General features: G+C 34.1%; 4 protein-coding genes across 11 annotated transcripts; 1 reads left to right on the top strand and 3 right to left on the bottom strand.

Moving 5' to 3' along the window:
• Positions 1-1,962: 1,962 nt before the first annotated feature.
• On the bottom strand, positions 1,963-5,243 carry LOC138191215 (uncharacterized). 4 transcript variants are annotated; one of them, XR_011177561.1, is made up of 5 exons: positions 4,764-5,243; positions 3,537-4,667; positions 2,738-3,258; positions 2,492-2,656; positions 1,963-2,397 (listed from the first exon to the last, which is right to left on the bottom strand). XR_011177561.1 is itself a non-coding variant. In XM_069137575.1 (2 exons), exons 1-2 carry the CDS (start codon positions 4,995-4,997, stop codon positions 3,651-3,653), a joined length of 1,251 nt encoding a protein of 416 aa, XP_068993676.1. In that variant the 5' UTR covers positions 4,998-5,243; the 3' UTR covers positions 3,496-3,650. The 4 variants fall into 4 exon arrangements, 1 of the variants encoding a protein (XP_068993676.1); XR_011177563.1 differs by having other exon boundaries at positions 1,963-2,389; XR_011177562.1 differs by having other exon boundaries at positions 2,738-3,033.
• Positions 5,244-5,423: 180 nt separating this feature from the next.
• LOC124222624 (WD repeat-containing protein CG11141) lies at positions 5,424-16,480 on the top strand. 3 transcript variants are annotated; one of them, XR_006884053.2, is made up of 11 exons: positions 5,424-5,683; positions 6,686-6,942; positions 7,725-7,880; positions 8,440-8,571; positions 8,686-8,846; positions 8,921-9,056; positions 10,567-10,870; positions 12,942-13,107; positions 14,622-15,469; positions 15,576-15,711; positions 15,818-16,480. XR_006884053.2 is itself a non-coding variant. In XM_046633789.2 (10 exons), exons 2-10 carry the CDS (start codon positions 6,718-6,720, stop codon positions 15,877-15,879), a joined length of 2,190 nt encoding a protein of 729 aa, XP_046489745.1. In that variant the 5' UTR covers positions 5,426-5,683; positions 6,686-6,717; the 3' UTR covers positions 15,880-16,476. The 3 variants fall into 3 exon arrangements, 2 of the variants coding, with proteins under 2 accessions (XP_046489745.1, XP_046489747.1); XM_046633789.2 differs by lacking the exon at positions 15,576-15,711 and having other exon boundaries at positions 5,426-5,683; positions 15,818-16,476; XM_046633791.2 differs by lacking the exons at positions 5,424-5,683; positions 6,686-6,942; positions 7,725-7,880; positions 15,576-15,711 and adding an exon at positions 7,922-8,210 and having other exon boundaries at positions 15,818-16,478.
• Positions 16,481-18,016: 1,536 nt separating this feature from the next.
• On the bottom strand, positions 18,017-19,991 carry LOC124223716 (galactokinase-like). The gene is made up of 4 exons (XM_046635950.1): positions 19,917-19,991; positions 19,158-19,379; positions 18,848-19,046; positions 18,017-18,588 (listed from the first exon to the last, which is right to left on the bottom strand). The coding sequence occupies exons 1-4, from the start codon at positions 19,989-19,991 to the stop codon at positions 18,017-18,019; spliced, it is 1,068 nt and encodes a 355-aa protein (XP_046491906.1).
• Positions 19,094-23,658, bottom strand: LOC124222628 (protein IMPACT-A-like). Of its 3 annotated transcripts, none has more exons than XM_069137576.1 (5): positions 23,543-23,658; positions 22,878-23,110; positions 21,896-22,160; positions 21,353-21,409; positions 19,094-20,899 (listed from the first exon to the last, which is right to left on the bottom strand). In XM_069137576.1, the coding sequence occupies exons 1-5, from the start codon at positions 23,561-23,563 to the stop codon at positions 20,747-20,749; spliced, it is 729 nt and encodes a 242-aa protein (XP_068993677.1). In that variant the 5' UTR covers positions 23,564-23,658; the 3' UTR covers positions 19,094-20,746. The 3 variants fall into 3 exon arrangements, with proteins under 3 accessions (XP_068993677.1, XP_046489753.1, XP_046489755.1); XM_046633797.1 differs by having other exon boundaries at positions 21,353-21,512; positions 21,900-22,160; XM_046633799.1 differs by lacking the exon at positions 19,094-20,899 and adding an exon at positions 20,907-21,255 and having other exon boundaries at positions 21,353-21,512; positions 21,900-22,160.
• Positions 23,659-23,755: the final 97 nt, after the last annotated feature.

The following is a 23,755-nucleotide window of genomic DNA, read 5'->3' as shown; positions in this document are numbered from 1 at the left end:
ACCTTTGTCAGCTTTTAGAATCATGATTTCAGGATTATTTTTTTTTAAAATCATGGTCTCACGGATTTTTTGATCAGTGACAAAATTATTGATGTTGTTTTTGGAGTGCTTTGGGAAAACAAGTACACGGTTGGTGAAATCGGATCTAGCTTGATTTCTTAACTCATTTGAAAAACTCATAATTTTTTCTTCAAAATTGGAAATAAGGTTGAAGACTGGAAGATCACGTTTGTTATATGTGCGACCGAATTTGTGACCTAATTGTACTATTTCGGTAACATTTTCTGGAATAGGAGTATCAGTTAGGTTAATTAACCAATTTTTTTTGGTAGTTTTTCCAATTGAATAAGAGTTTTTTTGTTCGTTCAAAGATTTTTTATGAGCAAGTAAGTTAGTGAACTTGTTAATATTCCTGTTCTTATTCATCAGATATGGAACAACAATAGATGCTGTATTTATTAAATATCTTGATAATGTTATGTCCAATACTTTTGTAACATACTTCAGTTACCATCGACCAATTGTCACAGTAATACCGTCGTCAGAGGCAACATCGAATATAACTATTACCGAAGTCACTGATTAAACGAATTAAGTTGTCACGATTTGAAATAAAGTCTTAAATTTTTGTATTTAATGAAAATAAATGTTTATTAAGGGGGGGGTAAGGTATTAAATTTTTTTTTTTCAATTTTTTTTTATTTTTCTAATTGATTGCACAATATGTCAAGAATATTGTGTTAAAATTTCAAGTCGATTGAAGCAAAATTGAGGAAGTTATGAGTAAGCGTCCGTTGCTCCGGGATGAGGTTTTATACCTGACCGACAGTTACGCGACGCGCTCACCCGGCCCAATTAAAACCAAACGGGTCTGTTCAGGTAGAGTCAAGAATATTCGAGGCATGGTATATACATCAGTTAAACACTGTACGCCGTGCTGAGCAGTAACAAGTGACGCTAAAATTTTGACTCTGTTTTCCTTCAATTCGTACATCGAAAGTGTTACTTTGTTATCGTTCGTGTTCGTACATCGAAAAATGCCCCGAAAAATTAGCCAAAGTCTGTCAGTGGCACCGCTACAATCGTTGAAATTGCAGCTCATGTAGCTGCATGTACTTTCAATGAAGGTTCTTTTGCCTTGCTGGCCTTTATGCAAGAGATGCACATCCCGACAGGGCCAAGTTCTCACGAATGGGCACGACAAGCTGACGAGTTGCGAATTAGTAGAGCAGAGGAGCAAGCAACGCGTGACAGTAAAGAAGAAAGAGTTTTGCGTAGACAAATGCAAAAAGATGCTCTAGACCATCTTGATGGAAGCCTTTTGCTCTACGGACCTGGCATCGACGACTCTGTGGGAGTATAAAAAAATTATCGAATTTTATGTTGAATTTTTCAGTACGCAAAACTCTAATGCGTTTTTCTGAGACTTGTCATTTTTGGAGTCCGTGCCCACCATAACTAAAAATCTACTGGACCAATCGTTTTGAAATTTTGCACAGTGTTTTTTCACATTATTCACCAGGTATTGTCGGGAGCTTTTTATTTTTTTTCAATAATTATCAATTTTACAACAACAAATTAGACGTTTTTTTTAGCGAAAATCTGGTTTTTGGCTTCCAAGTGCTACGAAAAATCGAAAAATCGAAAAAAAAAAAAATCCTCCCGTGAATACCTCGACAAACATCTCCTTTAACAAATGCATTTTGATTTTTTCGTTTCACATGATTTGGTTGCGAGTTATGATGGGCACCGCAAAACAACTTTTTCTCGAGGCGCCTCCGGAGATTCATCGTCAGTCGCTCAATTTTTGATATTTTGCAATGAAAATTTAGGGAAATATTGTTCAAATGTTACATTATCATGTATGGATTGCCTGAATAAACTAACACCATCTGTATTGCCAAAAAAAAATCTTAAAAACATGCTTTTTTTCACCGAATTAACCTTACCCCCCCCTTAAATAAACAGTCATCATTTTCTGGAAAAAAATCGTAATATTTTATTTTATCATTATGCCATATTTAGTTCCTATCGCAATCTGTTCTTTACTGCATATTACTTTTTTTACAAAATAATGCCGATGTTTCACATCTGCCAGGCATCCCGTGACGGCTCACATTTTTTGTCGTTTAATTGTTAATTGATACATTTTTTTATTTATTACAGTTGTTATTGTAATTATTGTTGAATCATTATATATTACTATTAAATTATTGGTTGGGTCACCTTGAAATCGACATTGCCTGGCTGAACTTCGTCGAAAGGGTTCTTCTAATTGAGAGCATCGAACATTCCATTCATCCACGCGCAAAACGATGTTGTGGCTTCGCAACCTTGCAATTCCGGTACGTATTTCTCGAAAAATCGTAGCCCGGCTGAAACTGAATTGCTGAAGACCTGTTCAGTTAATGGTTTTTAAAATTATTAGTCGTCTCATTATCGAAAAAAATTTTAAATTAAGACCTTCGAATTTGAAAACGAAATGACTTACTTGAATCGCTAATCGCACGCGCATCTTGAGAGAATTATTTAAAAAGACGTGACTCGCTGTTAACTGTGGACAGATCAAAGTTTGTCCAGGACCCGCATGTTCTCGGTCCTTTTCGTACAGAAGTTTGATGTACTCCCATTTCATTTCTTGCTTCAAAGGATCCATCTGGAAAATAATTATCGGCTCTGAAGATAACGGAAATAGCAGCAACGATGTTGGCTTTTAACGCAATTTATATTTACGAACCTGTAAAACTCCGTTGTTGTACAGACGATTTCTTATGGTTTTTAGGAGGTGTGGGGTATCAGAAAACGCGTAAATGTTTCGACCATTTCGACCTTCCACTAAGGGGTGCTCGAAATAATTACGAAGCTGGTCTTTTGCTCCACACACACAGAGTTCAGACCAAAACTTTTGTGTACCAACTTTTTCCAATAATACAATTGCTTTTATTATCAGCTGGGCAAGCACTACTCCTTTAACGGGTCCTCTTGATGCAAAAACCGCAATTGGCTGACAATAATTGCCCTGCAACATCAAAACTAATCCATGATTAGCTTTTTCCGTGAGATCGGAGGATGTACTGCCTTCCGCGCCAAAATCTACGAGTCCTTTATATGAGAGATTTGTCGTGTCAACACTGACACTTTCTCGGGTTGATATTTCGTCCAGCAATAGAACCCCGTGTTTTTCCGGTTCACCCTTTTGCTCAGTGCTACTTTCAACACTTCGAAGAATCGAGGATCAAAGCCGCAACCAGTTTTGATCTTCGACAAATGTGTGAACATAATCAGATAATTGTCATTGTAAATAAAGAACGTGAATAATGAATGTAAATAGTAATTGTAAATAATAATTGTAAATACGAATTACAAATACAGGCAGTAAATGAAATGTATCAATCATGATTGTTAATAAAAATGAATAACTTTGAAGGAGTTGAGTTGCCGCAGTTATTCAAATAAAATCGTTTTATTTTCATAGTTGTGTGATGAATTGAACCCCATAATGCTATGAAAGAATATCATCATGAAAAACAAAATACCTTCGAACAGTTCTCACACACGGGAGAGGTAGAATATCGTTGGATCGCAGGAACTCATAGCCTGATGGAGATCTCATATGAAGGAGCATGCATAAAAGCATCCACTGTTTGGAGTTATTTCGTCCTTTCGAGTTTCTGTGCTTCGCGGCTTCGAGGTATATTTCCATCCTTCACATGACGCTTAAGATGTTGATTACTGCACCGTGCCAATTGTCGACGAATTTCGAAAACCTTCGATTTTAGCGTTTTAATTTTTTCTCGCGCGAGTCGTTTGGCTCGAAGCGCAGAGCGATATTTCTTCAGCAACACTGACAACTGCTTTTTTTTTTGTGGATTCACTTCGTCTCGAGCATGTCTTCGACAGCTTTTTTTAAAAGTATTCTTTGCTGACCTACAATGGGCACAAATTTTGTCATTGAAAAGTAGCAGAGCACACTGATTGTGACGCCAAGTATCGCCGATATCTTTTCGTAATGCGTTGGAGCTTGCTTCCAATCCAGATGTGACCGACGACTGTATGGCACCAGAACACACAGTGAGACGATGAATCTTCAACAACAAATCCTGTAATTGTTCGATGCTAGTAATGTAGCGAGGCATGTCAAACTTACTCGCATCGAGCAAAATACCGACAATCTTCAACTGAATGGACATATTCTCCTCCACCGCTACATTTTTAAATGGAAACATGTGATACGTCTTCTCGATCTCCAGGGTTTTATTGGTATAAAAGAAAACCAACTTTTTTCCTCCGCAGCCAGTGTTATATTTTATCCACCCTGAAGGAAGACTCACTTCTGCTGTCAGGAGTTCTGTAAATTCCAGGCTTACACTCGAAGCACTCTTAACACTGATACTTTGAATTGCTGGAGATACATGGCCTCGCTCCATTGGAATTTCACTGGCTAAATTGCTCGGTATACTTTTATCTTGAATAAGATCGGCTTTAGATGAAGAAATAATATTCTCTTCGATATTCGACGTTAAAGTCTCGGTCTGCTCTAGAGATCCCAGTGAAGAAAATTGAGAGGGAAACATATCAATAGACTTATCGATCACATTCTCTGATATCGTCCATGAAAACTGCGATGGCACACATCCTTTTCTCAATCGAGGTATTTTGTATTGTCCCTAAAATTATGAATTGTAAGCAGAATTTTAAAAAATTGAGTACAATTTTTTGGATAATGCTATAAATAATAAAATCAATCTCTAAATGAAACTCACTATTCCAACTACCTGTCCACTAGGACCGAGCAATTGACGCTGCCAAAGAATTTCGTCCTTCAAAAAGTGTTTTTCACACACCGCTCTTCCTGCTTTAACAGAACTATTGGCTCGATGCACTGCATCTTTCCACAACTTTTCACTCGTGGGATCTCTCGGTATTGTAAAAAAATGCACTTTTTCCGGATTCGAAGAGTATCCCGAAGTACAGCCGGGCACAATGCACGTCGGCATGACAAAACGAACGAAACGCGTAAAAAAAACGAAACTCGTTAAAAAAAAAAATTAGCTAAAAAAATATTTAAATAATGTCGATTTTCCAAAACTATCGGAACAATTGTAACAAATACAACACCAATCTCGCAATTTTCTTGTACACAGAATGAATAGAATTATAACCTTAACGGCATCAGCCAGTAGCGTCAGCAGCGTCAGCAGCGTTAGCAGCGAGCGTGTCAGAAGTCTACTAGCGCCACGTAGAACTAAAAAACGGGGACAAAACACGTACAATTCGGCGATCGGAACCGAACGATAATTATCGTACATATGCGATAATTTCATGCCTACATAGTGTATATATATATCAGTGTTCCAGACCTGTATGTAAGACCGTGCCTTTAGCTTGCTTCCCTTCAAAAGAATACCCATGACTGGCTGTCTTTACTATTTAGTAACTTTCAGACAACGCTTGTGAGTAGGCAACCTCAAAATTGGTTGTCAGAAAAGGGGGAAGGCTTGGAAACCGGAATGCTGAAATTTCCGACGCTATTGTAACGCATCAGAAAATTATTATCCAAACTTGCAGAATTACATTTATGGATTTTATGATCCAAAAATGATGCTCTAAACCCTAACAGTGCAGAACAGCTCATGGACCTGCAATTTAAAATGTTCTCGGCAAATTGAAGTATTTGCAGTAGGTACGTCAACTTATGAGTAATCTACCTGTCAACTACTTGTAACGAGCAAACGAAGGAAAACAAACGGATGTTTCCATCAGTTTTTACTTAACTACCCGTATATATCTAAATAATTCAACTTCTTAAACCACACTTCTTGTTTAGCGAAATTTTTTAACTGGTCAACAGTTTTCTTCTCTACTAGTACAAGCTATTGGAATTTGTAATTTAAATTGTGCAACGCAGTCTAATAAAGTAATGTGGTATAACAATTCAACTTTTTCATTCATATTTACAGTATTTCCGCAAACAGCCGATGTATTGGAAAATTCAGGGAATTATATGCAATCTCTAGAATTTCACTGTTTGTTGCCTCATTTTTTTGCCACGATTGTTGACTATTATTGCGTCGTAATGATGTATTGGAAATATTTTATCAGACGTGTGTTATTTTACAAGTGACTTTAATGCTTAGATGTACTGTTTGAAATCGATCACATTACAGAGCACAGTAGATTTCCTGCGTCTTGTGCGAGATTGGCTCACTATTTTATGATATACACATTCCACTTGTTCCTGGGAACAGCTACCCTAATTATATATTCCAGTGACTATTTCAGTAGTTTAATAAGACACTACTTCGTGATTGGAGAATTGTACACGTCTCTATGTTCGTCTGTGTACCAGCAGAATAATTATTGTTTCATCTCAATTTTGTTGTAAATGCTTTCATAAAGGTTTTCTATTATAGTAAAACTAATGCTGTGGCACACTTAGCCTTCTGGGTCATAATGAGGCCATAGAGCTAGATGCTAGATTCTGTATTGATTCACTTATAATTGATTGCCAATTTTTTGTTAAAATTAAGATTTTTACCGGCCAAAAATGGTACGGATGGAGAATTAAGTTAATAGGTTCTCAGGTTCATTCCTACTACTCCAACAACCATGAAATTTTATTTAGATTTATTTATTTTGTTATAAAAACTGATGTTGACCGCAAACTTTTCTCACGTTCAAACAGCTCTAGTTGACTTGGTATATATACAACGCATCATGACAACACCCATGTGCGAAGATGGCGGGTTGCTCAGGGAATGGGTACCGCTAACCAAACTTCTCCAACAAATACCACTGAAGTCTCAAAACGGTCTGTTTACACAGGATGTTAATTTCACATGCATTGATGCTGTAACAGAATTCATTGCTATTGGCACTAACCATGGCTTGGTTTATTGGTACGACAGGGAGAAAGGAGACCTTCAAAGGCTACGTTGCGAAGTATGAAAATTTTTCTATTATAATAATTCTAGTATATAACGCTGCGATGGTGAAATTGAAGTAATTGTTCCGATCTGATTAGAAGTTTTTTTTCAATATGATTCACTGTATTATAAGTAAAGCAAAAAACCGAAACCAGAAATAATAATATTTAAGCAAAATAATTAAGTTAAATTTTGTTATGTTAATGTAACTACGCATTTCTAAAAAAATTCGTGGTTTCGCGACTGCAGGATTGTCTGAAATTTAATAAACCACAATACAATCTACATGATACTTATATATGTTGCAAATTCAACTGTTTAACTGCAAGATATTCTGAAGTTAACGAACAGTTATTTTTCTCTCAATGTTTTACTACGCTAATGTTACCAACTCCGGTGTCGTGTAAAATATTGTTATACTCATGATGTCTAGCAATCCTGAATTTTTTTATTTTCTTTCTCACATTTATATTTACATGAGTTGTGCAGCTCACATAAATAAATATCTTATCCAAATTTTATGTGTTGCTGTGTAATGACCAGAATAGTTTTTACTAATTTAATTCAGCTATCAAATTGGAGAAAAATCATATGCTTATGTTAAGCATCTCATTATTTCAATCTAAAAATTGGGGGCTGGGTAGAAACTAGAAAATACGATGGTCGCAATATCTGATTTCAAAAGATTTAGAAATTTTCTGCCCTCTATTCATTTTTGCTTCCACATGTTTCATTTTTTAAATCAGAGTCTCTGCTGACGTTGCACATTAATAATTTTAAAAAATAATATATTTTCAGAATACAAATACATCAATTACGTGTGTAAGGGTGATATCGACAGTGGATTACATGGTAGCGGCAGGAAATGATCAAGGCATAGTAACAGTTTTTCAAATTCCAAAAAACCCTCCAGACTCATTACCGGATAGTCTTAAACCAAAACAGAAAAAGCAAGTGAGCATAATCTTCTTTTACTTTTTTACAAATTTAAATTTATGATTCGTCACTTACAAAACAAAAAAAAACTAGTTCATCCCGATTCACTTTCAAAAACGTTATGCTGTATTTGGTGGTTCCTTCATCAGCTAAGCTACTTTGCCACATTGTCCTTTGACTTTAAGATGGAAAAAATCTTTGTATTCAGTCTAATCAAGTAGCCTCGATTTTTACTGGAATTCTCTATTAATGCAGTACAGTATACTACCGTGAACTTGCAATCCATCAAGCTTGGTTGAAAGCTCACGTTGTCCCCATTACTGTGTTTTGAAAAAAATGTCTTCCAAGGTAAATGAATAAACCTTAGTAATTCTACTTGAGCCCTAATATTGCACTGATCTAAATTTTTTTTTTATTAAAGCTTACTATTAGCATCATCTTGAGTTTCTGATCAAGCTTAATCGATCAGAAATTCAGGTACATTACAGTCTAAGAAAAGTATAAACATGCGAGAGGTCATTGTATAATTTGGCCCATTTGCTACAGAAAGCCCTATTCACTTTTACCTCTGATGCAGGTTGAACGCTACAACATCGGTGGTCTCCATAAAAAAGCTGTAACCACTGTTGAATGGTCAAAAAATGGAATGAAACTGTTCAGTGGAGATCAAGATGGTCTTGTAGTGATAACAGAAATTGATTTCTACATGGTAAACAATTTTGTACATTTCGATTTCTTTTTTCAATCATTCATTCGAAAGCCTTTTAGCGGTCGATAACAGATAGTCTGCGTAATAACTTGTTTATTTTATTTTTCTTTAAAGCACTTGTCCAAGTCATCGGAATTACTCAATGAAAAGTACCCAGTAGTCCAGTTGAGTTATCAACAAGGCCTTTTACTAGTTTCGACAGTCTTTCGCACAATTCTTGTGAACCGAAACCAAAATGACAAGGTGTCTCAGGTTGGCCAGAAAGAACGTAAAATGTTAGTAAAACGGTAAATTTTACATACATTTTTCAAAGATGCTAATTGTGATAAATTTATTTACAACATTTCAGGTTGGGAAAATTAGGGGCATGCTTTGGTCCTCGTCAAAGCCCATTTCAAGAACCTGTCATTTACTGTAGCAGGCCTGGTGTCAGACTGTGGCAAGCCGATAAACACGGAACTGTTCTGAAAACACTGATCTTCAAGGTAAATCACGTAATATTATAATATTTTATGAGTTACAACGAATCCAGTTACTTATACAACAACACAATATTTGTTTCCATATTTTCCAAGAATTGTGGATCCATGATTAAATCTCATAATTCTAAATTTTCATTATTTTGTCAAAGTCTGTATAACCGAATTTTTGTGCAGTTAACAATTAATGGAAAATTTTTTAGTCGACTCCGTCTTTATTTTATTTATAGCATAAAAGAAATTTGCGAATAATCGCAAAGAATTTGTTCTGGTCGTAAAACTATATTGTACAAATTATAGCTTTGCCACAATGATTTTGGCTTTTAAAAAACTCACTGTTGAAGGATTGAATCATAATTTAAGGTGCCGTGATGTCTTGGAATGCAAAAAAGGAATATCGTATTCCAAGTATTCGGAACCATTCAAAATGCCATGTTTAATGGAGCACATCCAAGAAGACTGCTGAAAATTTGCAGTACCCACGATATCTCGAAAAACGGCTCAGTAATTCAGTTTAAATATGAGACAGTATTCTTGGATATTTTATTCTGTGCCACAATCTCACTTTTTCTTTGGAAACTTGTTTTTTTTGTAAAATTAAATAAAAGAGTTGTAAATTTTTTCACGAAAAATCTAAAGTGCACTCCAAACGGTCATGTTGTTGGTAATTTTTTTTTTTAAATTAGTATTGCAATATAAGATAAACTATTCGAAAATATTCAGGGTGTCTAGCGACCTGAAAATACCTAAAAAATTTTAAATGTCATAAAATTCAATGCAACCCTTAAAAAGTCATGAAATGTTATGAAATTTTATTAATGCACCTGAAAATTTTACTTTTAGCTTAATTAATAACTCAGATTTCACTAATATACGGAATATTGATACTCATTTAAATTTTTTTGCTAATTTTGAGTCTCTTGTATACATAGATCAATTTAAAGAAAATGTGTTTTTTTTTCTTCCTATGTATGGAACATATTGTTATATTTATTGCGTGTATTGGTAAGGTTTGCAATGTAGTTCTGGATCATCAAAAAAATCATGAAAGAATGCTTATTTTTTTCCTGAAAAAACCTTAAATGTCATGATTTTCTGGTCGTTGAAAGAAGTAGATACCCTGATATTGTCTCCAAATTTGCAGTAAAGTGGTTGAGCCATTTTTGAGATATCATGGGCACCGCAAAACATGTCACCAAGTGTAATGGTTGATGCTATTGTCAATAACAATCCTTTCTGTCGATTGATTTTTATGAAGAGATATATGTCAATGAAGGTCAATCTACTTCGTTTTCAATTAAACAAATTCCAATTGAATTGTATAATTGGTGGTCGAGATGCAAATTCTCAAATTTCTCCCACTCTTTCAGCCATCTACTCTATGTGCCCCCTTGAAAACCATCGCTTCTACTTGTTTAGGAATTATAGCCCTGAATTTTGTTCGATACTCATTCCCCTAATTACACAGTAATGGTGATAAATCCATACTATTTCATCAATGTTTATTATTTTGAAGGATGCTCTCCAGACTGGATATACGGAAGTTGAGTTATTGAATCCAGTTTCAGAGAATACTAAAAAAAGCCGCGGTGAACCAACACTTGGTATTATATTGCCATTTTGTGAGGATTTGTTGGTGACGTACAGCGATGATGTTGTCTATGTAATAAACCCTATCAATGTTGGAATAACGTCGGCTGTCACAGATCTAAGGCGGGTCACAAGCGTTGCTTGTAATAAAGATGAGTTATTCATATTGGAGGGAGATAGGAATATTATTCGCGTTGCTTATCATCCAGAAACAGATACTCTTTTATCTGGTAAGTATACTCGCATGGAATTTAAAGAGCTCATCGATAGAATGTGATAAATAACCTATTCATTCTTCAGGGTGTCAACAAATTAATTAAAAATACAATTCCCTGTCTTCTTCTCGACTTTTCTCAGCCAACTTTAGATTTTCACTGACCTTTTGCAATAAACTAAGTAAAATGTCAGCCAACCTCTGCCTGAACAAATAAAAAAGTTAGGTACGTTTGAAATCCATCCTCAATTTAAATGCAGTAATCTATCATTCCTTCCTGACACATAATACAGCATTATATCGAATTAAAAAGAAAAAATATATCGAATTTTTGAGTTCGACAAGAACCGATTGAAGAAAATGAGTTTTTTTTTTTTTTATTTATTATTAGAGAATTCTTAACTATTTCTAGTTTTCATAGTCGCCGTCACTCTGTTTTAAGAATTGCGATGCATAGTTAAGCCTAGAACACTGGTTTTGAGGAAACCGAAAGTATACCGTATTGAACTTAATTGTTTTGTCTCTCCTCATATACAGTGTAGTATGTTTACTTCACTTTTAATTTTTCATTGAAATTGTGAATTATTGATATGTATAACAAAAACGTAAATTCATGTAAATTTTTTTTTATCATGCTTAGAGGAAATATGGCGTTATTTGTTCATTTTTTAAATCTGAAATGATATCATTCAAAAGTTATAACAGATTTTTGTGGGGTCTCGTTATAGCAAGACTGTATGGGTGTACACATTTTAGCAAATTTCCTCGTAATCTTCGATAATTGTGTGGACTCGCACAGCGAAAAAGCATATTACACCAGAAGGTTTTATAAAAAGACCGTACTGTACATAATAAAGTTAACATTAGTTAGTGTCAGTGGAAACTTGTAAGATTCTAAATATGTCTATACATTAACATTAGAATTTTATTTGAAATTCCGTTAATGTCGAAAAAGAAACAAATGAGCTAAACTATGATCATTCTCCATTTCGATGATTATAATATGATTAAAAGTATAAACAGTACTTCCGTAATCATGTCGTGTATTCTCAAGTAAATATAATCTGTTTCAGAGCATTTTATATCAGATGTAACGAAACAAAATCCAACTGACATTTTTATCGACGTAATGACCTCACCAGGAATTCAGGCATCTCTCAAATCGTCAAAATTGACTAAGAAACACATTTGGTTGGACGTTGTTTGGCACTGTAGTCAAAAAGGTCTTGATTTTGGTGAAAATGCTACTGAAAAAGCTCGGTTGAAGTGGCTCTATCTTTGCAAAGCTTTAAAAAATTGGAAAAGGCGAGAATCGCATGGAAAAAAAACTCTTAAAACGACTCAAATGAAACACCTTGACCGTCTAGCACGATTTATGGAATCTGACGATCATAATTTAAATCTGTTAGATGGTAGTGCGAAAGATGAGACTGAAGATACTGACGACCCTTTGTTGGTAGAATTAAAACATCAAAATATTTTTGAACTGGAACCAGTTTTGTTTGTTAAAAATCTCTTAATGAATGAACAAAGTCAGATAGAATTTAACGATGCTAGATATGAGCAGAGAGAAAAGAAAATGGAAGAGCTTGAGGCGTTATTCGAACAAAAATCTTTGAACTGGAACCTTGTCGCTAATCTTTTAATATCCAAACAAAGTACATGAATAGAATGGGAAATTTTCATATTTGAAACTTCCTCTACACGCATTTAAAATCTAATTTTCGTGTACCTAAAAACTTTGAAAATAAAAGTCTTTCGTTTTCACACATGATCCTCTCTTTATGCTAGTTATTATTCCCGTCACAAGTATCCTTGAATCAATTTTAGTTGAGATTGATAATGTACATGGTGCTGAGAGAGTGTTGGGTGACATTCGCTGACTGTAACTTCAGAATTTGTCAAATAGGCCTGAAGAAGATGCTATGATTCGTGTTTCAAGTACTTTTTGACCGTGAATACACTGTACTCATACTTAATCCGCCGCGCATAACCCAGTAATAAATTTTTGATATGAGATGCAATTTGTAAATGATAAATTTGTAAATTTGAAACATTATCACTAAGTATTTCACTTAAATTTGTAGTTCCAGAGGTGGAAACTACAACAGATCCATTACCGTCGCTGGCAGAAATCAGTAAGCCAATAGCTGCTGGAATTATGGAATTGACATCTAAATTTAAAGAAAGTTCTATTGTACCAGCAATTCCACTTCTCAAAATTAACCCCAGCAACCTAATCCAGTCCATAAGGTAAAAATTTATGTATTAAAAATTTATGTACAAGCACATTAAATTGTGACCAACTAAACTGAGGAGTTGAATACAATCCTGTTTAGCTTTTACGATTTTTTGTCAAAACATTATGAATTCTTTAATAACCCCTCACAACACTGGCATTGCCTAAAAATATGGATAGCTGGTTCACCAATCTGTGAATGATACAGGGTCAAAAGCTAGATTTTTCTGCCATTTTGATATCTTCTAGTACATACTAAGATACAAAAAGTTGATCAATTTCTTTTATCTTTAAGGAGAATTATTTTCACATTTGAATTTTTATTGTATTCCAAGGTGGTTCCAGTGTAGTAACGTCTGATCTCTATGATCATGGAATTCGTTTTAGGCTTGATCCTTATGGGCCGTACAAAAAAATCATTTTTTCACCAAAAATCTTTACTTTGGGTTCCCTAACGTTTATCTCAAATTTGATATTTCTGTGTAAAATCTCGCAGTTTTTATATGTGAAAAGGTCAGTATTTTTTGAAAAGGTGCGGGAAATGGAATAAAAAGGATTTTATGTAGCATAACATTTTGGTGGCTCAATAAAAGATTTTCATTTTATTTATATTTGTTGCAAACTTTAATTCTAAAAATGTAAGGAACAAAGAAATATTCTGCCAAAAATGTAAACAAATTAAAAATATTTTACTGAAACAAAAAGCGGTTGTGCTTCATAGAATCAATTGTAACTCTCGTCACGAACTCATATCTGGCACTTTGAATGAGTCCTTCATCTAAAAAAATTGCTAGATTTTAGATAAAGACGTTAAATTATAGCTGAGAAAAAACGGTTTCTTTAATGACAAAATGTTCTTGAAGGTCCAGCCTGATACGAATTCCTAGGGTTCCATTCTTAGTAAATACCTTAGATCATATTCTCTTTTCGCAATAAGGCAATGATATAAATTCGAATGTAAGAATAAAATTGTTAAAAGTGAAAGTTTAAAAACTGATCAATGTATTTTTTCCAGACCATAAACTGCTAGAGGTCTGAAACTTTCAGAATTTTTGCCTTTTGGTATGTCCTGCAGGATATCTAGATTGCAAAAAAATCAAATTTCGGCTGCAGATTGTTTGCAGATAATTGATGAAGCTGCCCATGCACTGCCATATACCTTAACCCTGGCAAGTCTGCGAAACTGATCTGGTGACGTTGAGTGTGCCAAAGATAATTCGACTTTCTTGTACTTGATAACTCCTTTAAAGAGTTCATAATGTGAATGATGTTAAAACTTGTAGAACAATGCGATTTCTCTCATGCTCATGAACTCTTCTTGCTCATCAAGAACTTGCTACTCTGGATAAGAGTTATTTACATCGAATTTACATACTTCACATGCTTTGAATCAGTGGTTTTATAATTAGGTTACACTGAGAATTACCCAAACTTTTTTATCAAACTAATAATCTGCGTCATTAGGTAGTAGTGGATTTCTTCGTTTATCGTGAATATTGCAATAAATAACGTTTGGATCATTTTACAGCATCATGCCTACAATTACAGTCGGGACAGATACTACAACAGTAACAAAAGGGGAAGAAGCTATAGAAATTCCGCATATTCCTCCGTTAGGCGTTGAAATGAATTTGATAACTGAGGTGACTGAAGAGCCTGCTACCACGGATTTCGAATCTGGGAATCGGAACGATATTATTCAGAAGAAAACACAAGATGAGCGCTGGCGAATATTCCAAAAGATCGGTGAACAGGAATTTGAGGATATTGTATTCACTCCTGAACGGAAAAACAAAAAATTCATACGTAGCTGCTTGAATGGAAATGAGAATAGAGTAACAACTACTGATTGCATGAATTCGTCCACTGAACCAACAGTTTTTGATAAAATGCCGCTGAAGAGCAATCAAGTAGAGCCAATTAAGTCGTCCCCCTTTACCGTATACCACGACATCAACTTGGAACTAGGAACCAAGAATTTGCTGTGCGATACTATAGCTATCCCAGGTACAGAACAACCTCCAGCAGCTTTCCATTGCGATGATGAGAATGCAAGTCCTTTAGAAAACCTCGCTGACTCAGAAAACTTCAATGGCATACGAGTTGAAATTGATTGTACTGTCAGTTCAAACGAATCATTGAACCATATAATCACAGACTACAACGATAATCCAGATACTGAATCAATTGATGAGGAAGATGAAAGTTATACAACAGAATTGAAAAAGTTGCAAGACCTTGGAGAATGTACCAAACAATTATTACAACAAAAATCTAACCAGAGTCATAAAACACATGGAATAGACGAAGTTGACTTCAACTCTGGATCATCTGCGCATAAAGAAAGAAATCACGAGTTGGAAAGTCAATTTAATGGTGAGTATAAGAATATTGTCAAACATACATGTGAATTACTTTCAAATTTCCAACATGGAATTCATATGTACAAGTTTGATTTGCCTGTAATTTTTACCTGTTATAGTGTGCAACGAGATATGAAAATCTGCAGTCTTTCAAATCTGTAAATTCTATTGTTCTCGAGATACCTGCATTATTATGATATTTAATACTTTGATCAGACGGAATTTTACATTCGTATGTTGCATCCCATTGTGATAGTATGTAAAAAATTATGAATATCCAATACAAATATTTTTTGTCTATAACGCCATCCAATATTTAGCATTATATTGTTCCACTATATTCTACAATCAATGTTTTCAGCTCTCTCAAAAGAATTTATTACACTGTCAAGCATAGAGGAAGAGGATTGGGTCCTAGTTTAACTAACGGTAATTCCAATATTCACTTATAAAAAGTAGTGAATAAAAAAAGAAGCTTAATAAGAAAAGAAGAATAGCTCTGAATGGACAACTATGGAAGAAAATGTTTTTCACGAGTACGTTTGATGGGCGCTGTAGTATTTGTCACAGGATAATGGTGAATAATAATTTTATGTATAGTTTTTTAGGTTTTAAGTTATCTGAGTAAGCACCACACGAATTTTAAATACTTCTTTTTAGTTATTTATAATTATTTGTAATTTTATTTGTTATATATTCTGATATAAGGGCCATGGATAGATTGATTATGGTAATTATATTAGTACCATTTTAATAAGAATGATTCCATATTATGTGGTGGGGAGAGCACTGTAAAAGTATTCCATAATCAGTACTTAAATTACACCTATTTAGAAGTTACAAACATTATCCATAATATATCATTGTTCACATACGATTTTTTTTATATCTATTCAATTGATATGTATGTATGAGATGTATATATTTTAAGTATCGAATTTGTGTTTTAATCACGTTGTTTATTTAAAAAAATTTTTTTACAATTTCTAGTCAAATATCATTATTGACATTGTTTTTATTGTATCGTATGCCTATAAAATGTATACTTTTATAGGTAATCAAATTCAAATAAACTAACATGTATACAGATTACGTCGTGTTCTATTTTTACCTGTTATGATATCTGTATTTGTTGGAACAGGTAATTTTGGCACAAAAATATCATGCAACGAAAATTTTGTTTCAACCACATTTGATATTAATATTTTGTGTAAATTTCTTTCACAGGTGTAAAAGTTTTCTCATCTCTGACACCGTAAATAGTATCATACTGTTGGTGATAATCATTATAATCCCCTACAAATAAATTGTTTCTATGAGATTTTCTGAGTCGCTTCTTGTTGCTTACAATTGGCAAAAGCTGCTCGTTTGTGTCTGCGTATAAAATTCCGGAACCGGACGACGGTTTTACAACTTGATACTCTTGACATTGGTCACCACTGCGCAAAGCATTCACCATCGTTCTTACAGCGTGCCTGTGTACCTTAGAGGGCAATGATAATCCGATATTGGATTGTAAAGTACAGAATTATTATTATCATTCCTATCATTGTTATTATTCTTATGAGGAGTGGAATGGCAATACTGTCCCTTTCTTCAATTGTAGGTGTTTTTGGACAAGACTCACCAAGGCAAGAACAATGGTGCCAAAATCTCTACCGACAATTCTGGCTCCGTAAACGCCGGGAATATTTTGTATCATACTCATTATGCGTTCAATTTGAGAACAAGATGATCCAAAGTTATCCCTCATCGAACAGTGACTCTCCCACATTACATTTCCTAAGAGCCATACAAAAATTAATCACTATAAGTACCACAGTGAAGATTGAGGTGAGATTCTCTGGAAACATTAACATTTTCTATAAACATTCCGTGTCTAAAATCTGGTCCATTTGTCTGCATGCAGGATTTCTCTGTAGGAGTTCTCTTCACGTTACTTGTGGTAAATTCTCAGATGATTAGTGCTCGTGAAGATATTGCCCAACTTAGATTGAGATCTTCCTGATGAAAATAATTTTGCAATATTCTATGAAAACGCGCACAAATAAAAAATCCTAAATAACCGTTGTTTTTCGGAGGAAATCGTTGTTCTTCTTTACACAGTTTTGGTAGTTCAAAACATTGAACAATGAAATATGAAAAATTACAACCATCTACAAAAAATAATAAATCAACTTCTTAGAAAAATTGAAATGAAACTCGATGAATAGTTTTTCACAGAATTTCACAAACATATACTAATTTTTAGTAATGCTTCTCTGTAAGATTATAAATATTGAAGGGGGTGCCCTGGTCGATTTGGAGACTGACGTATAATTCTCCAAATATCGAAGTCCACGTATCTCAAACGTAAAAAAGAGCTAAACAAAAATTCCATAAAAATACCATACTTGAACTACCGGTAGATGTATCTTTCTCGCTAGGAAAACTTACTCAAGATATGGATCTAGCATATAGTAGGTCTGCAATCAAGCTGGGTTTAGGAAATCTTTTTTGTATTTTTAAATCCAAATTGTCTCGATAGGTAGCTTATAAAAAAAAAGCATTTAAATGTTTCTCATAAGCTGATTACGAAACCTAGTTTTTTCCAATGGCAATGGTCGATTAGTTGCCCTGCTGTGGTCACTCTATCAGTTTCATTAATAACGTGGCATGCCGCTTTTAGCGATGAAGATGAGAATAGTTGTCCGACTATTGCAAGCTTAGGGATAGTGGCATCCCTCAGGCTTATTAGATTTAGTGCAAAGGCAACTTCTCTACACTGATTCAAATACTTCTGATATACCAAGGTGTCGATAACATCCTCAGTGGAATTTATGAAAATCAAATCGATATCCAATGGGCTCCAAACGTGCTCTTGGATTTCAAGCAATCTTGAGTCAAATTCCATTACTTTTCCTTCGATACCGACAATAGGGAGCAAAGTTTTCCAAATACCGCAAGAAACCGACATAGCGATTTTTTCTGCCTGTTGGCATGCGATTGATTTCTCTAATGTGTTCGTCGTGTACACTTTGGTAATCGCTTCTAGCAACGTGTACATAGCAACTATTAAGGCTGAACTGCTCCCTAGCCCACGTTTTATTGGTATGCTGGATACTATCAGTGCTTTAAATCCAGGAATATATTCTGAAAAAGTTATTAATCATGCGCATGTGACTTTTTATGAATAGCAGCAGTCCAAAAATTATTAATAAAGAATTATTATGCAAATTTGTTCAAATTGTCATCGTTGCTTGTGCTTCCAAACAGCGCACATAAAGAAAGAGAAATAATAACTTGTAAAAATGAATTTGACTTTTTTTCATGATTGTGTTTGAAACCAGATCGAAGATTTAGAATGTGAGCTAAGAATGTATCAATTGATGAACTTCTGATATTTTCGAACCTTTGGAAACTCTGAAATTGCGTATAACAGCTTTTACGTAATTCACCCATGTAACTTGACTACTTGTATCAAGACCGCTTGTGTTTATAGAAAATTTGGCATAATTTTCTTCACCTTTTTCTCTTAACAATGTCTTTATTTTGCACACCCTACTCGTAGCCCTTCGAGTCCCGACTATCACAGTTACAAGCTGAGTGGCCTGTTTTTGAAATGGTATATTTTGAATAAAATATTTAACAATTCAAATTCTGATTGTGTAAAATAAGATAATTTTATATGAAAGTTACTTTACAAATACAGCATTTCGTACCATAGATAGAATTTTTCCATCGTTAAAATCTTCGCTTTCGCCACATAAATTAACACAGCCCGGTGCATAAACGGCGTATGTTGGCGGCTTGGAGAATTCTCTGTGAAACTCTTTCTCAGCGAATGAGACTAACATTTTTAACGATGGGCTCTGATGAACCTCTTTTGTATAAACAAAATCATCCATATACAAGCTAATTTCATTTGCGTAGTCCTGGGCAAACTAAAATTATTTCATCACAGATTATAGATAATTAAACAGGTTTTAATCTAAATAAATTTAAAGTATTTTAAATTTACATAATAAATTGGTGGATATCTTCGATCAAATTTCAAAAATTATAATTAAGGTTTTGGGCATAAGAATGAAATTGGTTACACGAAGTATGAAATTCTCTGATGACCGAATGCTATTGCACCAAGTGAAATATCTCATCTACTGTTCAATTAAAACAAAATCTGTATCGTAGAAAACTAGACTTCAGTTAGAAAAGCAGATCTGCGGTAGCTGCGAGATGAAAGAATGCTTCCATTGGAAGAAACATATCGATTGCATATTATTCATAAAACAAGAGATAGTAATTCACTATATCAGTCAAAGAAAATGTATTGAAATTTTAGAAATCACACAAAATTTTCGGAATTTTCTAGGTATTTCAAATTCCCTATGTGCATTTTCTATTTCCAGGTTTTTTTTGAGTGTTAGACACTCAGTAAAGACTAGGAAGATGAAATTCAATATTGTTAGATAAACATGTACTTGTTTGATCGATGTAACATCGTTCAACGTATAAGGACCGCAGTAATTAGATTTTTCTTCTAAATTGTTGCACATAATTGGGTAACCTGTATTGAAAAAGGATTGGAATTGAGTAACTAAAGTGACGAATAGAATAAGAATAAAAACATGTTAGATTCGAATAGGGAAAATCACTTTCAGTGTTCGTATGCCATTGACGGAAGAATTAAACCCAAGATTGAACCTTAAAGGCTTGTCTATGATAGGTAAAATGGAATAAAGGAATTTCATATGGACTGTCACTACAGTTTCACAAGGATTTATTAAAAAGTGACCATCTTTGATGTACTTTTTCGTCAACGTTTCAAACCATACCGTACAATCCACGATGTGCAACAGGGTTTTTTCCCTAAAAGGTTGCGTACCAATATAAATAATTAAACCTTGAAAACATCACATAAGTTATCAATTTTTTTTTTAATTCAAGCAATCATGTAGTAGTCAGGGTATCACAGGCTACTATAATTCAGCCTTATAATTTTCAAATGTTCTGTCATCCATTGCTTGATTCTCAAGAAAAATGTCCACAAAGATAGTTCAAAATGACAGTTTCATTGATCATCATTACTTCACAAGTTGTTGAAACATGGTTAAAATTGTCGTTGAATATGAGCAGGACGATTAATCAATAAAAAAATATAGGAATGCTGTGTAAGTTCAAGACGTATATTATGAGTATGGATATCTATTTACATATTTGCAGGAAATAATATCAACATCGTTGACTGTAAGTATTCTTCTTATAACATGTACAACATGGATGTAATACTCAATGAAAAAACATATGCCTGCTACGCTTTCTTTCTAGCTTTGTCTGGTATTAAATTGCCAGTCGCAAGAACTTGCCTGGCAGCATTATTGATGTGGCGAAAGCGATCTGGTCCAAGTTGTATGCCACCGTACCACCGTGACACGATAACGACCACATCTTTTACACCCATGACCTATAAATTTGTTTTTCAGATAAATAAATGAGATCAAAATTACTGATCCTGGAGTTTTTGAAAAATTTTACGAAAATTTCAAGACATCAAACTGAAGTGTTTGAAGCTCAAGAGACAAAATGTTACAGAACAACTTTAATATACTTAATTTTACAGATATTGGCATTGAGTGCACAACATTTGCTAAGTTTTTAATATTGCCAGGATTACAGGAACGCCAAGTATAAGCAATACAAATTTTAAGCTTTTCACTGTTAGATTTGTGCAAGTGGAAACTTCAGTTTCTCCTAACGAAACTGAGCAGAAGATTGGCAGATTCATGAAATACTTGATTGGAATGTCTTTGTCACTGGATACTGTTAACAGAATTCGTCGAAAATACATTAATGGTAATGCTAAGCGGACCATCGACTATTAAATATTGAATAAATTTTTAAAACAAGCTTATATTACCTGTAGCAAATGCAGTAGTCTACTTCCGGCTTGTGTTTCCCCGTCATCCTCACAGTCCTGAAGAAAACAATTTACATCCTGTCGATAAATTCTGTAGGCATACACGTTATGCGTCGCTTGTTGTATTTTCTTAGCTTCAAGTAGTTTGTGTATTACCTGTCTATAAACGAGGAAAACAATACTTGAGAAGTAGTAACAGAACTATGCTTATTAGACTGACATTTTTGGTTTGTTTAGGACTATCGTATCTTAGCAAGAAAATAAATAAGTGACTCGACGTTATTAAATTCAAATGTAACATATATTAAACAAATGATATTGGGAGAAAACTGTGTTCAATCTTTGTTTTGACAGTTTGCTTTTTATAACATAATCTGCTTTCACTCGAAATGAACTTGCATTAATGTAATGGAACTGATTTCACTTTCACACAACAGAAAGTTTACAATTTTCGTACATATTACTTTACCATACTTTTAACTTCAAGCAATGCCAAGGAACATGCATAATTTGTAAAAAGTGCAGCTAATAATCTATAGTAACATACTCGACTTGTTTTACTGAGTGAACAATTGCTGCATGTCCTTGAAAAGAACTTTTTCTGTCCATAATAACACCTCCGTGTAGAATATCTGGACATTCATATTCCGCATTATTCGGTCCCATTTTTTGTGGTTCAACTATGTTGATTTCTTCAGATTCTGGCCAGCTTTCAAGCTCCGACCAAGCTGAGCCTTCGAAATTAAACTGCAAAACTTCTCGAACTTTTTCAACCAGTTGAAATATTACATTTTGCCCGAGATTTGTTCTGGAACATAGAATTAAATTACAAATAAGTCAGATTATGACATGATTTGGGTGAAGCCGTAAATTTTTGGAATTCATGATTTCACACATTTTTATGTTTGATATGATTTCACCTTTACAGGTCCTATTGCAAACAACATATCTCGCTGAATTCTTAGAGATTCTAAGAGGATTCTATAATCAGAATTTAAACATCAAATAAAATTTTACTTATTATGACGATTCATACACTGATATAAAAATATCAAAGCGCAATTCTACTTGCAAAATGAAACGAAAATATCTAAAACAAACATTCAATTACAGGTATACAGGTATACAAAGTACAGGTTCTTTGGTATTATTGTTGTGTAAAATAAAACCATGTTTTAGATATTAGTCATTGGCGTTGCATGTAAAATTGCACTGACTGTGAAATTTTTACATCAGTCATGCTTAGGTCTTGATAATAGTCAAAATAAGCAAATTCTCAATGGGCAACGCTTAATGAGAATTCAAAGAATAGAGGAAAAAAAATAAATTCGAAAAGAACAAGTCATTGAAAAAAGATTGTAAGTATAAAAACTTTCAGGACACATAGAGTGCCATAGTATGGCTAGGACTGTTTAAAGAATTTATAAATTCAAGCAGAATTCCAGGACTTTTAAAATTTCCAAGACTGCTGGATGTCCGGTACAAGCATTTTCCCATATATTTATATGAATATGCAGAAACCTACAAGCATACCTCGTCCAAGAGGCGATGAATGTGATTCTTTTGAGACTCACTGAGGTGTGGAGCAGAGATTTCGTAAGTTGGTGAAACGGAGGATGGGTAATTACTAGGCAACTTTATATAGAGCCTCACCACACTGTCTCCATTTCTAATGTTGATACAGTATGCTCTGTTCTCTTCGTCAGTAGTCTGCCATTCTTTGTCGTATATGGCGACGAGTGCCTCAATTTCATCAACCTGTGATAAAAATTTATTTTACATGAGAGAATTAAAATATTAAACACATAATAATTTAGGTATTTTGAAGTTTGTTGGATAGTTCCTCTTAAACATAGCTAGAAGTATGTGAAGTTATTCATTATGATGATAATGCATGTTATATTAATATTTATGTAATCAATAATGTATACAAATGTTTGGGGGGCTCATTACGACACAATGAAAGCAAATTTTTCTTATTTACTTTCGAACATTCAAATTGTAGATATATAAAAAACGTCAGCGGGCTTAACCGATACAAAAAATTGGCTTTGGAATGATTTGAATTCGGTATCTAATTTTGTGATTAGGATTTATGGATCAGTTCAGTCATAGCATCATAGGTATGAAACGGGTCTCCGCTATTTAGAGTTAATCAGTATTATCATCGAACCAATTTTGTGTACACACTTGTAGAGATAAATCGTCCATTTCTGCATTTATCGTGACAGCAGGTTGACAAGGTTACAAAAAGGAGTCAGGTGCACTAGAGCATGGCTACAACGCAGCTGTTTCGACGAACCAATAGAAAAGTTCAACCAGTAACGTCACAAAAAGCGGTCAATTCAAAATTATTGAAAAGATTTCAAGGCCGTGTTCGTAAATTGATTGACAGTAGTGAAA

The sequence above is a fragment of the Neodiprion pinetum genome, chromosome 7, assembly GCF_021155775.2.
Source record: "Neodiprion pinetum isolate iyNeoPine1 chromosome 7, iyNeoPine1.2, whole genome shotgun sequence".
NCBI lineage: Eukaryota > Metazoa > Arthropoda > Insecta > Hymenoptera > Diprionidae > Neodiprion > Neodiprion pinetum.
The sequence above is the reverse complement of the archived record's forward strand: the minus strand, read 5'-3'. Positions and strand labels throughout refer to the sequence as shown.

Coding starts and splice junctions, on each gene's coding strand:
- LOC138191215 (XM_069137575.1), bottom strand. CDS start 4,997: ATGCCGACGTGCATTGTGCCCGGCTGTACTTCGGGATACTCTTCGAAT. Junction 4,668..4,763: donor GTGGACAGGTAGTTGGAATA/GTGAGTTTCATT, acceptor TCATAATTTTAG/GGACAATACAAAATACCTCG.
- LOC124222624 (XM_046633789.2), top strand. CDS start 6,718: ATGACAACACCCATGTGCGAAGATGGCGGGTTGCTCAGGGAATGGGTA. Junction 8,572..8,685: donor CAGAAATTGATTTCTACATG/GTAAACAATTTT, acceptor TTTTCTTTAAAG/CACTTGTCCAAGTCATCGGA. Junction 9,057..10,566: donor TGAAAACACTGATCTTCAAG/GTAAATCACGTA, acceptor ATTATTTTGAAG/GATGCTCTCCAGACTGGATA.
- LOC124223716 (XM_046635950.1), bottom strand. CDS start 19,991: ATGTGCAACAATTTAGAAGAAAAATCTAATTACTGCGGTCCTTATACG. Junction 19,380..19,916: donor ATGTTACATCGATCAAACAA/GTACATGTTTAT, acceptor AAATAATTTTAG/TTTGCCCAGGACTACGCAAA. Junction 18,589..18,847: donor CAATTTCAGAGTTTCCAAAG/GTTCGAAAATAT, acceptor TAACTTTTTCAG/AATATATTCCTGGATTTAAA.
- LOC124222628 (XM_046633797.1), bottom strand. CDS start 23,563: ATGGACGATTTATCTCTACAA. Junction 22,161..22,877: donor CTCTTGGACGAGGTATGCTT/GTAGGTTTCTGC, acceptor TCTATGTTCCAG/AACAAATCTCGGGCAAAATG. Junction 20,900..21,352: donor GACTACTGCATTTGCTACAG/GTAATATAAGCT, acceptor ACAAATTTATAG/GTCATGGGTGTAAAAGATGT.